The 13,246-nt window shown below is 41.4% G+C and overlaps 1 protein-coding gene across 1 annotated transcript; it reads left to right on the top strand.

Moving 5' to 3' along the window:
* Positions 1-245: 245 nt before the first annotated feature.
* Positions 246-11,887, top strand: RBMX2 (RNA binding motif protein X-linked 2). Its single transcript, XM_025275789.3, has 6 exons — positions 246-402; positions 601-716; positions 1,837-1,888; positions 8,320-8,449; positions 10,063-10,240; positions 10,698-11,887. Exons 1-6 carry the CDS (start codon positions 338-340, stop codon positions 11,231-11,233), a joined length of 1,077 nt encoding a protein of 358 aa, XP_025131574.1. The 5' UTR covers positions 246-337; the 3' UTR covers positions 11,234-11,887.
* Positions 11,888-13,246: the final 1,359 nt, after the last annotated feature.

A 13,246-nucleotide genomic window follows, 5' to 3' on the forward strand; every position in this document is an offset into this window, starting at 1 on the left:
GGCGGAATTTGGGAGCGAAGGCTACGACTTAAGTCGCCGTATCAGGCACTTTTTCAGTCTTAATTCAGCAAACATTTGTAGCTAAGCTAATCAATGCCAGGTGTCGTCCAGAAGCTAGGAGTCCTGAACAGACCAGGCTCGCACCCTTGCCCAGTTTTTCGGAGGAACGTACAAATGGACCAGAGAAAAACTCTCCGATTAAAGAGCGAGCACCGCCGAACAGGGAAAGCCGCTGCTAGCTCTAGTGCTCAAGCGCTACGCCCCCGGCGCGTCAGCGCTCTTCCGGCGCGGCGCAAGCTCCGCTGCAATCAATGGGCGCGAGGCGCCGGGACCGCGCATGCGTCTTGCAGCTTCTCTGGGACTTTGCTTCCTAGGTTCTGCGCCTGACCCCACGGAGATGAAGTAAGGCCTCGACTGTCCTCTGAGGAGGGGTCGGGGGAACTGGTGCCCGGGGGCAGCCCACGGGGGCTGAGGTGGTAGAGCATCTGCGGGGCTGACGGGCGGGAGAGGCGGGGAGTCTAGAAAATTAGTCTCTCGGTTTTGTTCTGTTCTACCTCAGGCCGGGGCGCGCTTACATGCCCGCTTTTCCTTCCGGTTTAGCCCTTTAACTAAAGTGAAGCTGATTAATGAGCTGAATGAGCGTGAGGTCGAACTGGGGGTGGCGGAGAAGGTGTCTTGGCACAACGAGTACAAGGACAGCGCTTGGATCTTCCTGGGTGAGGCCCACGTTTTCCTCTCGTAGGGCTCCTCTTTCCCTCCCGCCCTGCTTCCTAACATTTCAGCGTTCCCGCCTTTGATTCCTCCCGACATTCACCACCCACATCTATTCCCTTCCGCTGTGTCTCTGTAAATACGTTTTCCTTGTCTGTTTTCTCCCCATTTCTAGTTTGCTCTCCCTGCCAAGTCAATGCTCATAATAGGTACTGCCGGCCATTCACTGTGCTGAGAATCGTGCTACTTGGTTTCTCAGATACCGTTACTACCATCCCCCTGTCCCTCCCCATTTATACAACTAAAGAAACAGGTGCAGAGAAGTTAATGACTTCAGGTCACATAGCTTAGGAAGTGGAACAGCCAGAACTATGGCACTCTAGAACTCATGGTCTTAGCCCCTATCTCATATTACTCCCAACTCCCTCCCCTCCTCATTCTCCTTCCCTCAGAGTTTATTTTCCTCATCTAATTATGTCCTGCCTGCTATCCGTGGCCATATCACCATCTCTATATTCACTTTGTGTCATATGCGGTAATTTGACAGTTTATTCAAAGAGGTTATTGGACCAGACATTGTGTTAAGCATTTTATTTCCATTTATTTAACTATTATAACAATTCTGTGAAGTTAGAACTGTAATATCCCCATTCTATTGATGAGGAAGGAAACATTTGCAGGGAAATTTATTTCCTATGAAATGCTTAACAATTGACTTTATAAATCCATAGTCTTCGTGAGATGGGGTTAATATTTGCATATTTAAACTGATTTTGGACCTTAGCTGTGAATTTGCAGATAGAGAGCACATGAGTTCAAGATATGTTTTTGGAAGCCAAGTTTTGTGCTGGAAACTATCTGCTTTGTCCAGAAGATTTTGGATGTGAGGGGGGTTAGTTTGGTTAGGGGTGACCCCAGCTTTTCCACTCAAAGTTAATCACTCCTTTTTCTGTATTACTGCTGCATTTTCTGTGTGCTTCTGTCATTGCATTAGACTAGGTTCTTTGAGGGAAGGCCCTGTTGCTTATTCTGATTTGCATCCCAGTGCCTGGCCTAGTGCATGCATGGTACATAGTAGACACTTGGTAAGTGTTTGCTGAACTGAAATGTGTTTTTCTTTTTGAGGGGGACTTCCTTATGAATTGACTGAAGGGGATATCATTTGTGTGTTCTCACAGTAAGTCACCTTTTTTTCCTTCTTTTTAGTAAGTCACTTTTTTATTTCTTACCTTCTGGGTCATCAGAGTAGTTTGCTTCCGTAATGCATTTTCAGTTCAGTTCAGTCACTCAGTCGTGTCCGACTCTTTGTGACCCCATGAATCGCAGCATGCCAGGCCTCCCTGTCCATCACCAATTCCCGGAGTTCACTCAGACTCACGTCCATCGAGTCAGTGATGCCATCCAGCCATCTCATCCTCTGTCATTCCCTTCTCCTCCTGCCCCCAATCCCTCCCAGCATCACAGTCTTTTCCAGTGAGTCAACTCTTCGCATGAGGTGGCCAGAGTACTGGAGTTTCAGCTTTAGCATCATTCCTTCCAAAGAAATCCCAGGGCTGATCTCCTTCAGAATGGACTGGTTGGATCTCCTTGCAGTCCAAGGGACTCTCAAGAGTCTTCTCCAACACCACAGTTCAAAAGCATCAATTCTTCGGCGCTCAGCCTTCTTCACAGTCCAACTCTCACATCCATACATGACCACAGGAAAAACCATAGCCTTGACTAGACGGACCTTTGTTGGCAAAGTAATGTCTGTGCTTTTGAATATGCTATCTAGGTTGGTCATAACTTTCCTTCCAAGGAGTAAGCGGCTTTTAATTTCATGGCTGCAGTCACCATCTGCAGTGATTTTGGAGCCCCCAAAAATAAAGTCTGACACTGTTTCCACTGTTTCCCCATCTATTTCCCATGAAGTGATGGGACCAGATGCCATGATCTTCGTTTTCTGAATGTTGAGCTTTAAGCCAACTTTTTCACTCTCCTCTTTCACTTTCATCAAGAGGCTTTTTAGTTCCTCTTCACTTTCTGCCCTAAGGGTGGTGTCATCTGCATATCTGAGGTTATTGATATGTCTCCCGGCAATCTTGATTCCAGCTTGTGTTTCTTCCAGCCCAGCGTTTCTCATGATGTACTCTGCATATAAGTTAAATAAGCAGGGTGACAATATATAGCCTTGACATACTCCTTTTCCTATTTGGAACCAGTCTGTTGTTCCATGTCCAGTTCTAACTGTTGCTTCCTGACCTGCATACAGATTTCTCAAGAGGCAGGTCAAGTGGTCTGGTATTCCCATCTCTTTCAGAATTTCCCACAGTTTATTGTGATCCACACAGTCAAAGGCTTTGGCATAGTCAATAAAGCAGAAATAGATGTTTTTCTGGAACTCTCTTGCTTTTTCCATGATCCAGCGGATGTTGGCAATTTGATCTCTGGTTCCTCTGCCTTTTCTAAAACCAGCTTGAACATCAGGAAGTTGTAATGCATTTTATGGCATCACAAAAGTCCATTTATTTTAACTGTAGACTGCCTGGCATCCCTGCAATGGGGGGGCCTGAAACTTCTGTTCTGGTCTGGATCAGTCCCAGGACATGGTTCTGGAACTCTCCAATGTGCCAAATCCAAGAAGTTGGTTGATATAGGAGCCTGTCTTGGAGATTCTGGTCTATTTTTATTGTCTTTTCACTGAAGCCTACACTGGAACAGACTGGAACTCCTAGGAAGGTACTCTGTTGGCCCATCCCCTTGGGCTCTTACAAACTAGGGGTAACTCATGATCATGGGGCCATTCTGGGCCCACACCTGTGTGGCACTGTAGGATTAGGGCAAAGCACAGAGGAACTGGGAAAAAAGCAAAAGGTTTAGGCAGTAGTTTTTTTCGTTGTTGTTGTTTGTTTCTAGTTGAGTATAAGGTTAGTGAGCAGAGCCAGTCTCTTTAACTGGAGACTGAGAATCACAGGCTGATGAGGGATAAGATGAATAGGAGAATCTTATATTCTTCATTCTGCTACGGGATGATAGCAGCAGCACTAGGTGGGAGAGAGTCTTGGTAGCTCACATTAGTAGTGGCAGCTGGTAGTAGGTAGTAAAGGGGTTGGGTACAACCTCAAAGCTACACAGGGTAGTTAGTCCATAGGTGCCAGAAGGCCTTGGCAGCTCAGAGCAGCAGAGAGCCGTGACCCCTGGACTGTGGAGTCCTCAGGCAGAGAACCATGATAAAAGAGGTTGGGCAAGCAGACAGTGGCGGGCACACCCTGGCAGAGGCATTGCCATGGCAGGGAATTGTTGGACCATCCAGTGGGCAGAGGTCCCTGGCTGATTGGTTGGGCCATATACAAGACAGAAGGCTGTGGGAAAGAAATTGGGCAAGAAAAAGGCCATGGTAGAGGGCCCTGGTAGGGCCTGAGGCTGCTTTTTCCAACTCTTGGGTATTGGGAAGTTCACAGTAGGTACAGCCTGTAACTTCCACGCCTTTGTGGTAGCTCTGCCTAGTCCAGTCTCCCACCTGGGAGCTGTTTTTGTCTTATTTGCATTGAGTGATGATCACTAGTGTGTGTGTTTATTCCAGTTCTCTGTTTTGGCTCCACACATTGCTCTCCATGATGATTGCCTGTGTCACTGATAACAGTGGCTTTCAAAAAATATTTTGTTTTCTGATTATCAGAGTAATGTATAGTTGTTGTAGAACATTTGGGAAAAAGAAAAAAGTACGAAGAATAAAATAAGAATGTACTTTAAGAAAAAAATGTTAACATCTTTGTGTATTTATTGTCTTCTTTTCAATGTTGGGCATTATTTCCAATATTTTGCTGTTATGAATTATACTGCAGTGTACATTGTGATATATGCATCTTTGTATGCCTCCCTGATGGTTTCCTTCATGAAATTAATTTATAAACATTGTCAAATTACTCTCTGAAAAGGTTGTCAGTTTTCACTCTGACTGGAATGCTCATTTTCCTGAATCCTAATCAGTAATGATTATTTTAAGAAAATATTGCCATATGACTTCTCATTATTATTTTACTTTGCCTTTATTTCATCATCAGGGAGGTTGAACATCTCTTCATAGATTTATAGGCCCTTATTATTTGTCTTTGTAAATTGTCTATTAAGATCATTTGCCTATTTTTTCCCTGTTAGTGTGTTCCTTATTTTCTTACTGATTTTAAAAGAGCCCTTCATGTATCAAGGATATTAACTTATTGTTTTTAACACTTTATCATGTATTGTATTGCTGTGGACTTATTTTTTTAATTTGATGTGTTATACTACATTGCCATTATTATTATTTCTTGATGCTCAAACTGTCCCAGTTTGGTCTGTAGTTATCCTGTCAAGCCAGCTCATGTATTCTTTTTTCTTTTACTTTTTATTTTGAAATACTTGAAATAATTTCTGGGTTAAAACAGGAAAGTTATGAAATAGAATGAAGAATACCTATATCCCCTTTACTCAGAGTCCCCAGATGTTAGCATTTTATCACATTTGCTTTATTATTTCTCTCCACCTATACGCATATTATTTTTTTTCTGAACCATCTGGGGGTCAATTGCAGACATGATGCACATTTACCCCTAAATTCTTCAGTGTGTATTTCCCAAAATACCGGGACATTTAACTTCAGGATAGTGATCAAATTCAGGAAATCAACACTGTTACACTGTTATATAATCTATAGACTTTATTTGACTTCCAGTTGTCCTGATAATGTCCTTTATAGCAAAAGGAAAAAAAATGGCTTTCTAGCCTTAATCTGTGATGTAAATTGCAGATGTTTTCTCCTGGTTTGTCATTTGACTTTGTTTATTGTGAATTTTTTTCTTTGCAAAATTATTATTTTTAAATTTTTATGTGTTCATTTATTCATATGTTTAAATGATCTTATGGTAACATTGACTTTTTAGGGGATGTACAGTCCTATGAGATTTTTTTTTTTGATACTTGAATAGATTTGTGTAATCACCCTTACAATTAGGATGAAGGACAATTCCATCATCCCCCAGACTCCCTCATGCTGCCCCTGTAAAATCTGTCCTCTAATTGCTGGAGAAGGCAATGGCACCCCACTCCAGTACTCTTGCCTGGAGAATCCCATGGATGGAGGAGCCTGGTAGGCTGCAGTCCATGGGGTCGCTGAGAGCCAGACACGACTGAGCGACTTCACTTTCACTTTTCACTTTCATGCATTGGAGAAGGAAATGGCAACCCACTCCAGTGTTCTTGCCTGGAGAATCCCAGGGACAGGGGAGCCTGGTGGGCTGCTGTCTATGGGGTCGCACAGAGTCGGACACGACTGAAGTAACTAAGCAGTAGCAGCAGCAGTGATCAAATTTATCAGTCTTTTAAGCTTCTGGATTTGAGTCATAATTAGAAAGTATTTCTCCCCACCCATCCACGTTCTCTTCTAATACTTGTATAGTTTCAGTTTTATGCATTGAAATCTCTGATCCATTTAGACTTATTCTGATGTATAGTGTGAAATATGGACCCAATTTCATATTTTTTCAAATGGCTATCTAGTTGTCCCAACAGCATTTATTTAAAACTCCATATTTCCCCCAGCAAATTGGAGTGTCACCCTTATACAGAAGTATTAACTTGGGAGGTGATTTATGCAAGAAAAAGAGGTGTCTTTATTGAAAACTGTGTTTGTGTCTTTCAGTAGTTTTTAAGAGTTTTCTTTGCATAGACCTTGTACGTTGCTTGTTGTTATATTTATTTTTAAGTATTTTATCTTTTTGTTGTTGCTGTTACAAATGGGGCTCCTCTTTCCTTATATTTTATGATCATTGTTTGTAAGAGGGTGGTTTATTTTTGTTGTCTTTATATCTTGTTATCCTACAGATTTGTTATATAGTTTGTTTTTATCATTGTTTATCATTGCTTCTCTTGGGTTTTCTATATATATCATCATATATAATCTTCATACAGAGATAGCTTTACTTTTTTAATTAATTTTTAAAATTAGAGTATAGTTGATTTACAGTGTTGTATTTGTTTCTGCTGTGCAGCAAAATGAGTCAGTTATACGTACACATACATTTACTCTTTTTTTATATCTGTTTTCTCCTGTCTAATCGCATGGGCCAATACCTACAATATTAAATAGTGTTAAATAGCTGAATACCATAGTTGAATCATTTCTAGTGTTTTCTTTTAAGTAAGATTCTAGATTTTGGTCTGAAGTATATGTATGTGATCATGTTATGACATTTCCATCAGTTACTATTGTATTTTTATGACTGTAGTTTTAAATTTATGAAGCTTTAACTTTTCTGGAATTAATTTTTATATAATGAGTAAGGTAGAATTTTTTCTGTTTTCTTTTTCATTAAATTATGTCTTTATTAACTTCCACGTACCTTCCTTAGATTTACTCTCCCCTGCTCCCCTGTGGCTTGTGGGATCTTAGTTCCCTGACCGGTGTTTGAACCTAGACCCTGGCAGTGAAAGCACCAAGTCCTGACCACTGTGACTGTCGGGGATTTCCCCTTTCCTTTTTAACAATAAAATTCTTTAATGTTACAGATTTTCCTGAGTGTGTGTGGTTTTAGCCACATCCTGTAAGTTTTGGTGGGCTTCCCTAGTAGCTCAGATGGTAAAGGATCTGCCTGCAATGCAGGAGGCCTGGGTTCGATTCCTGGTTCAGGAAGATCCCCTGGAGAAAGAAATGGCAAACCACTCCAGTATTCTTGCCTAGAGAATTCCATGGACAGAGGAGCCTGGTGGACTATAGTGCATGGGGTCGCAAAGAGTCGGACAAGACTGAGCGACTAACACACACTAAGTTTTGGTATATATTCCCATTTTTGTTGTTTTCTAAATACTCTACCATGATTTCTTTATTTTATTTCACTTTCTCTTTCATCCAGTAGTTAGCCTGGAGAACAGGTTTCAAGTTCTAGTTAGGGCATTTTTTGTTTTGAAATTATTGTTCCCAGCTGTTTCACATTATGATTGGAGAACATGATCTGTGCTGTTTTTGGAGATGATTGAGGTTTACTTTGAGATCTAGTCTACAGTCAATTTTAATATGTGTTTCATGGATTCTTGAGAAGAAACTCTTTGTACAATCGAATGTATCTGTATATCTACTAGTCTGATGTTAATATTTTTAACAATGTAAGTGTTATATTATTAAGTATATGTTTATTTGTAGTTATATAATTTTATATTAATTCCTCTGACTTATTTTTCTCAATTTTATGTGTTGTGAACTCACAGTGGTGTGTTAAAATCTCTAATAACTTTCACTCTTAGTTGCTCTTTGTATTTTTAATTAAAATTTTGGATGTGTTAATTTGTGTATAAAATTTCATGACTTATGTATTAGGACCTTTTTCCTGTGTAAAAGAGCCCTCTTAGTCACATTTAAATGTTTTCTTTAGTTGGCCTTGAATTCATCTTTGATCTTAATACTACCACCCATTTTTTAAATTAGGTGTTCTTGATATATCTTTTTCTAACTTTTAATTTTTAACCTTTCTTTGTCATCTTGTTCTCAGTGTGTCTCCTGTACAGATTATATTATTTGAATTTTGTTTTGTCATCCAATCTGAAAGTTTTTACATTTTAAGTCAATAGTATCTTACTCTTTTATAAATTAAATAGATACGGGGAGATTGTTAACATTAATCTGGTACGGGACAAGAAGACTGGGAAATCCAAAGGATTCTGTTTCCTCTGCTATGAAGACCAGAGGAGCACAGTTCTGGCTGTTGACAATTTTAATGGGATCAAGGTGAGTATGCTTACTGAGCAGAACTTTTCCATTGGGTAGGGTGTCAGTTTCATTTCCCAGCTGATGACTACAGGCTCAAGGGCAGTACTGGTCAGCTGGGTTGCAGAGGTGTGGGGACATACTGACTGGGAAATGACCCCAGGACACAATTCCGTTGGCTCATGACCCTGTCAACATGCGTTTCTTTTCCCCATCACTTAGCAAGCTATGTCCTCAGGAACATAGGTACCATGACCCCCCACTCCCCTTCATCTTGCACCCAACCAGGCATTTGTTTTTCACCTTTTCTTCCTCACACTCCACTCTCATTTCTGCTGTATTGGAGAGCAAAGAGACTAGCAAACACTGCTGTTTCATGCTGTCCTGTATCAGGGAATTTGGGGTTCTATCATGGTTTCGTGACTGAGGACCTGGCCATGTATGTCTCTCATATGTCTCCATTGACTTAGCAGTACTGGGCCCTGAAAATTCTCTAGTTAAAATCTTATGACAAAGTCTATGAAAGTAACTCATTCTGAAGGTTTCTGTCCTCTATTCTCTCTCCTCCACCCTTGTAAGTGCGACGGTGAGTGATGACATGAGAGTGAGGCATGAAAAGGGGATGGGGCAAGTCAGGGTTACCTATGCTCCACATGCTCCCTGTGCTCATTTAGGAAAAGCACTGCCATTGAATGAGCATTGTCACAGGTTGGAGGGGTGACTCTTGACTTGGAGAATTTGTCACTGATTGCACCAGCAGTGAAAGGGAGTCACCATAAAAGGTGATTTTATTCCACCTTTTATGGTGGAATGGGATAGGTGAAAGTACTCAGGCTTAGGGGTAAGAGTAAAAACTTGCTCTTGAATGGAACAGTAAAAGCCAGACATTTCACATTTCCGATGGCATTGCCTATAGAATAAGTCTGTATCTGCCCGAATGTTTTTGTTTTAAGTGAAGGTTTAATTTTTTGTTGTTCACCTGGAGAGTTGGGATTCACAGTGATAGTATCAGCATGAGCCAGTGGTTCCAGTATGGTGGGGGTGGAGCAAGGAGTGAGGGCTTAAGAGAAAAGAAAGTAGTCCTTTCTAGATTCCTTACCCACTCCCAGCTGTTGTTCACTTTGGCCTCATCCATTTGTGTTGAGAAAGCAGCTGTAGCATTGAGCTGAATTTTAGGAATTCCCTTTAGCTTCCAGGCTTCTTAACAGTGTGTTTCACTGTAAATTAATGTTACAGATGGAAGGTAATTCATGTTTGTGCATCTAAACTCTTGCAGTTTTCCATGCTGCTTATGCTTTGGGGCAGTACTTCCTAGGCTCTTTTCACTTCATGGCACACTTATAACATGGAGATATTTATATAGAACTCTGATAAACTGATGAGGCTCCCAGGATCTCCAGCTGCCCCAGGCTCTACCTGACTGCCCCCAGGGGTGAGCGAATGTGTAGGGATGTGTTCTGTGACACATCAGTTGAGCAGGTCTGCTTTTGAGATTTTCTGAGAAACAGAATTAGCAAGAGGGTAATGAGAATGGTTCAAACCATGGATTTCTGCAGCTGGGTTCAAATAGATATAAGGCTCTGTTTGGTAGCAAATAGTTAGCTATCTGCTAAAGCAGTGCCTGTTTGTCTTAGATCAAAGGAAGAACTATCCGAGTGGATCATGTATCTAACTATCGACTTCCTGAGGACTCAGAAGAAATGGATGAGGTGACCAGAGAGCTGCAGGAGAAGGGCTGTGGGACTCATACTCCTCCACCAAGTTCATCTGAGGGCTCTGAAGATGACAAACCCACCAAAAAACACAAAAAAGGTAAATGGTTAAAGCCTGTGAGAAGATTCTGGGTAGGCTTAATGTTTGCTCTTCTTAGCCTTCACTGAGAGTTGGTAGTCAGTTCTCAAGTGTGCAAGGGGCAGGTGTGGGGAACCTTACTTTAACTGGGAAAGAAGAAGTATCAGCAGAAGACTAATGCTATGGGCTAAATTCTGGCCACCAAAATGCATATATTGAAGTCCTAACCCTCTGGTACCTAACAATTTGACTGTTTGGAGGTTGGGTCTTTAGAGAGAGAATTAAGAGCTGGAATTGCCTTATACAGCAACCTGACATATTAAGGGTGACAGACATCCAGCTTGGATTCTTGGAGGCACTTTTCTAGAAGTAGAGACCGTGAGTGGTTCACACTGCTGCCAAGCATGCTTTCCTTTTGTATATCCTCCATCTTTTCCATCTTCTTTTTCTTACTGATTGTGCCCCTCTTTTCCTCCAGACAAAAAGGAAAAAAAGAAAAAAAAGAAAGACAAAGAGAAGACTGGCCGGGAGGTACAGGCAGAGCAGCCAGCCTCCTCTTCATTGCCCAGAAGCAAGATGATAAAGGAAAAGGATGACCCTGGCTCTAAAAAGCACAGTGGCAAGCACTCAGAGACCGCAGAGAAGGGTCAGAAGTCAGAGTCCAGGGAGGTGCGGAAGTCCCACCCCAGTTCCCCTGAGGTCAGGATGACCTGCCGTGGTGGAACGGAGGACCAAGAGAGGGAGCCAAGAAAGGAGAAGTCCAAGCATGAACACAAGTCATCAAGCAGGAGGGAAGAGAGAGAAGACAGGCACAGAGAGAGAGACAGGGGTAGAAGCTCAGACACACATTCCAGACGACATGACAGGCGCTCTGAGGGGCGGCATGACAGGGGCTCTGAGGGGCGTAGTCACAGGAGTAGAAGTAGGAGCCGAGATAAATCCCACCGGCATAAAAGGTCCCGGCACTCCCGGGACCGGGAGTCCTCTAATCCTAGGGAGCTCAGGCATCACTGATGCCGCAGCCTATTTAGCTATTCAGCATGGTAGAATTAAAACTGAGCTGTATTTTTCAAATACAATGAAATTCAGTTATTCTTTTACTATATTTACATGTAAAGTCTTTGAGAATGAATTCTTTTGATCCCTTGAGTATAATAATCATCAAGAGAGCTGTAGTTTTTAACAGCTAAATATCCTGGATTTTTGAGCAGAATCCATTGTCCCTGGGAATATACTTGGTACTTTTGGTACATACCAGAGCATGTACCTAAATCTGGGTTCATAAATATGGCCATGAATTCATGACCCCAATTTATGATGAAATGGCCAGGAAGGGGAAATACCGGACAGTTCTAGAATTCCAGTCTTTGTGCTACATGTTAAGAACCTTTCCAGTTGGCAGCTATAACCACTGAGCAGAGAAGTGTGGCTTAACTAGGTTCAGACAGGTTGCTATGCATGTGATAAGGATTCTTAACATCAGCCTGCTCCTTCCTTATTTTTGCCTACCTGCCCCCTGTTTTTTGAAATTGTGGACATCTTTTTTCAATTTTGCTGTTTTTGTTTTGGTTGATATGTCTACATTTTTTCCCTTATAATGTATTTATTTGATTGAGAAGAAATTCACATGAAATTAACCATTAAAAATTTATTTATTTTTTAATTTAAGGATAATTGCTTTACAGAGTTCTGTTTTCTGTCAAACATCAGCATGAATCAGCCATAGGTGTACATATGTCCCCTCCCTCTTGAGCCTCCCATCTCCCTCCCCATCCCAACCCTCTAGGTTGATACAGAGCCCGTTTGAGTTTCCTGAGCCATACAGCAAATTCTCGTTGGCTATCTATTTTACATATGGTAACGTAAGTTTCCATGTTACTCTCTCCATACATCTCACCCTCTCCTCCCCTCTCGCTGTGTCCATAAGTCTGTTTTCTATGTTTCTCCATGTCTGCCTTGCAAATTCATCAGTACCATCTTTCTAGATTCCATATAGTGCATTAGTATATGATATTTATCTTGAAATTAACCATTTTAAAGGGAACATTCAGTGCAGTTTGGTACATTGACAGTGTTATAAAACCACCAACCATATCTAGTTCCAAAATATTTTCATCACCCCAAAATGAAACCCTGTATACCCATTAAGCAGCTCTTCCCCATCCCCTCCTCCTCCTTGTCCCTGGCAACTACCAATCTGCTTTCAGTTCCTGTAGATTTACCTATTCTGGACATTTCTTGTAAGTGGAATTGTACATGTGGCCTTTTGTGTTTGGGGCCTTTTACTTAGTATAATACTTTTGAGGTGCATCCATATTGTATCAGTGAAAATGTTACTCAGTTGTGTCCAGCTCTTTGTGATCCCATGGACTGTAGCCTTCCAGGCTCCTCTGTCCATGGAATTCTCCAGTCAAGAATATTGGAGTGGGTAGCCATTCCCTTCTCCAGACACCTCATTTGTTTTTATGGATAATGTCCCATTGTATAGATATTCCATGTTTTGTTTCCCACTCCTGAATGGATAGACATGTGGGTTGTTTCCACCTTTTGGCTAGCCAGGTATACCAACCTGTTATGTGCTTAGTCTGCTTTTTAAATTTTTTTTTTACTTTACAATATTGTATTAGTCTGCTTTTCACGTAGCTGCTCTTGGTGAGGTGGGAACACTTTGTCAGCTCCATTGCATATCTGTCTGGTCTGATGGGTAGTTCTTTCTCATTTTGAGATTCTTTTTATTTATTTATTTTATTCTACTTATTTATTTAATCAATCCTTTATGAATTTGATAGGAACAGTCCACAAAACCGTAATACTTCTGCTGAATTATTAAAATGGAATTTCTGACACTGTAAAACATAGGACTAGAGCTTTAATAGTGAATGTGCTAAGTTAAAGTAACTGGTGTGTTTGTATGGGTCCTAGATGAGATGTGCACCTAGACTGGTGGTTGGGATGTCCATGAAGGAGAGTGGGGAGGGAGCTGGCGGAGATTGGGAAAGCTGTCAGACTATGACGTATGTCTGACTT

This window comes from Bubalus bubalis, chromosome X, assembly GCF_019923935.1.
Source record: "Bubalus bubalis isolate 160015118507 breed Murrah chromosome X, NDDB_SH_1, whole genome shotgun sequence".
Taxonomy (NCBI): Eukaryota; Metazoa; Chordata; class Mammalia; order Artiodactyla; family Bovidae; genus Bubalus; species Bubalus bubalis.

What these genes read in the sequence shown, in the direction of transcription:
- RBMX2 (XM_025275789.3), top strand. Translation starts at nt 338, where the DNA reads ATGCGTCTTGCAGCTTCTCTGGGACTTTGCTTCCTAGGTTCTGCGCCT. An exon ending in CCTGACCCCACGGAGATGAA is followed by an intron (nt 403 to 600) that starts GTAAGGCCTCGA and finishes CTTCCGGTTTAG; the next exon opens with CCCTTTAACTAAAGTGAAGC. An exon ending in ATCATTTGTGTGTTCTCACA is followed by an intron (nt 1,889 to 8,319) that starts GTAAGTCACCTT and finishes TAAATTAAATAG; the next exon opens with ATACGGGGAGATTGTTAACA.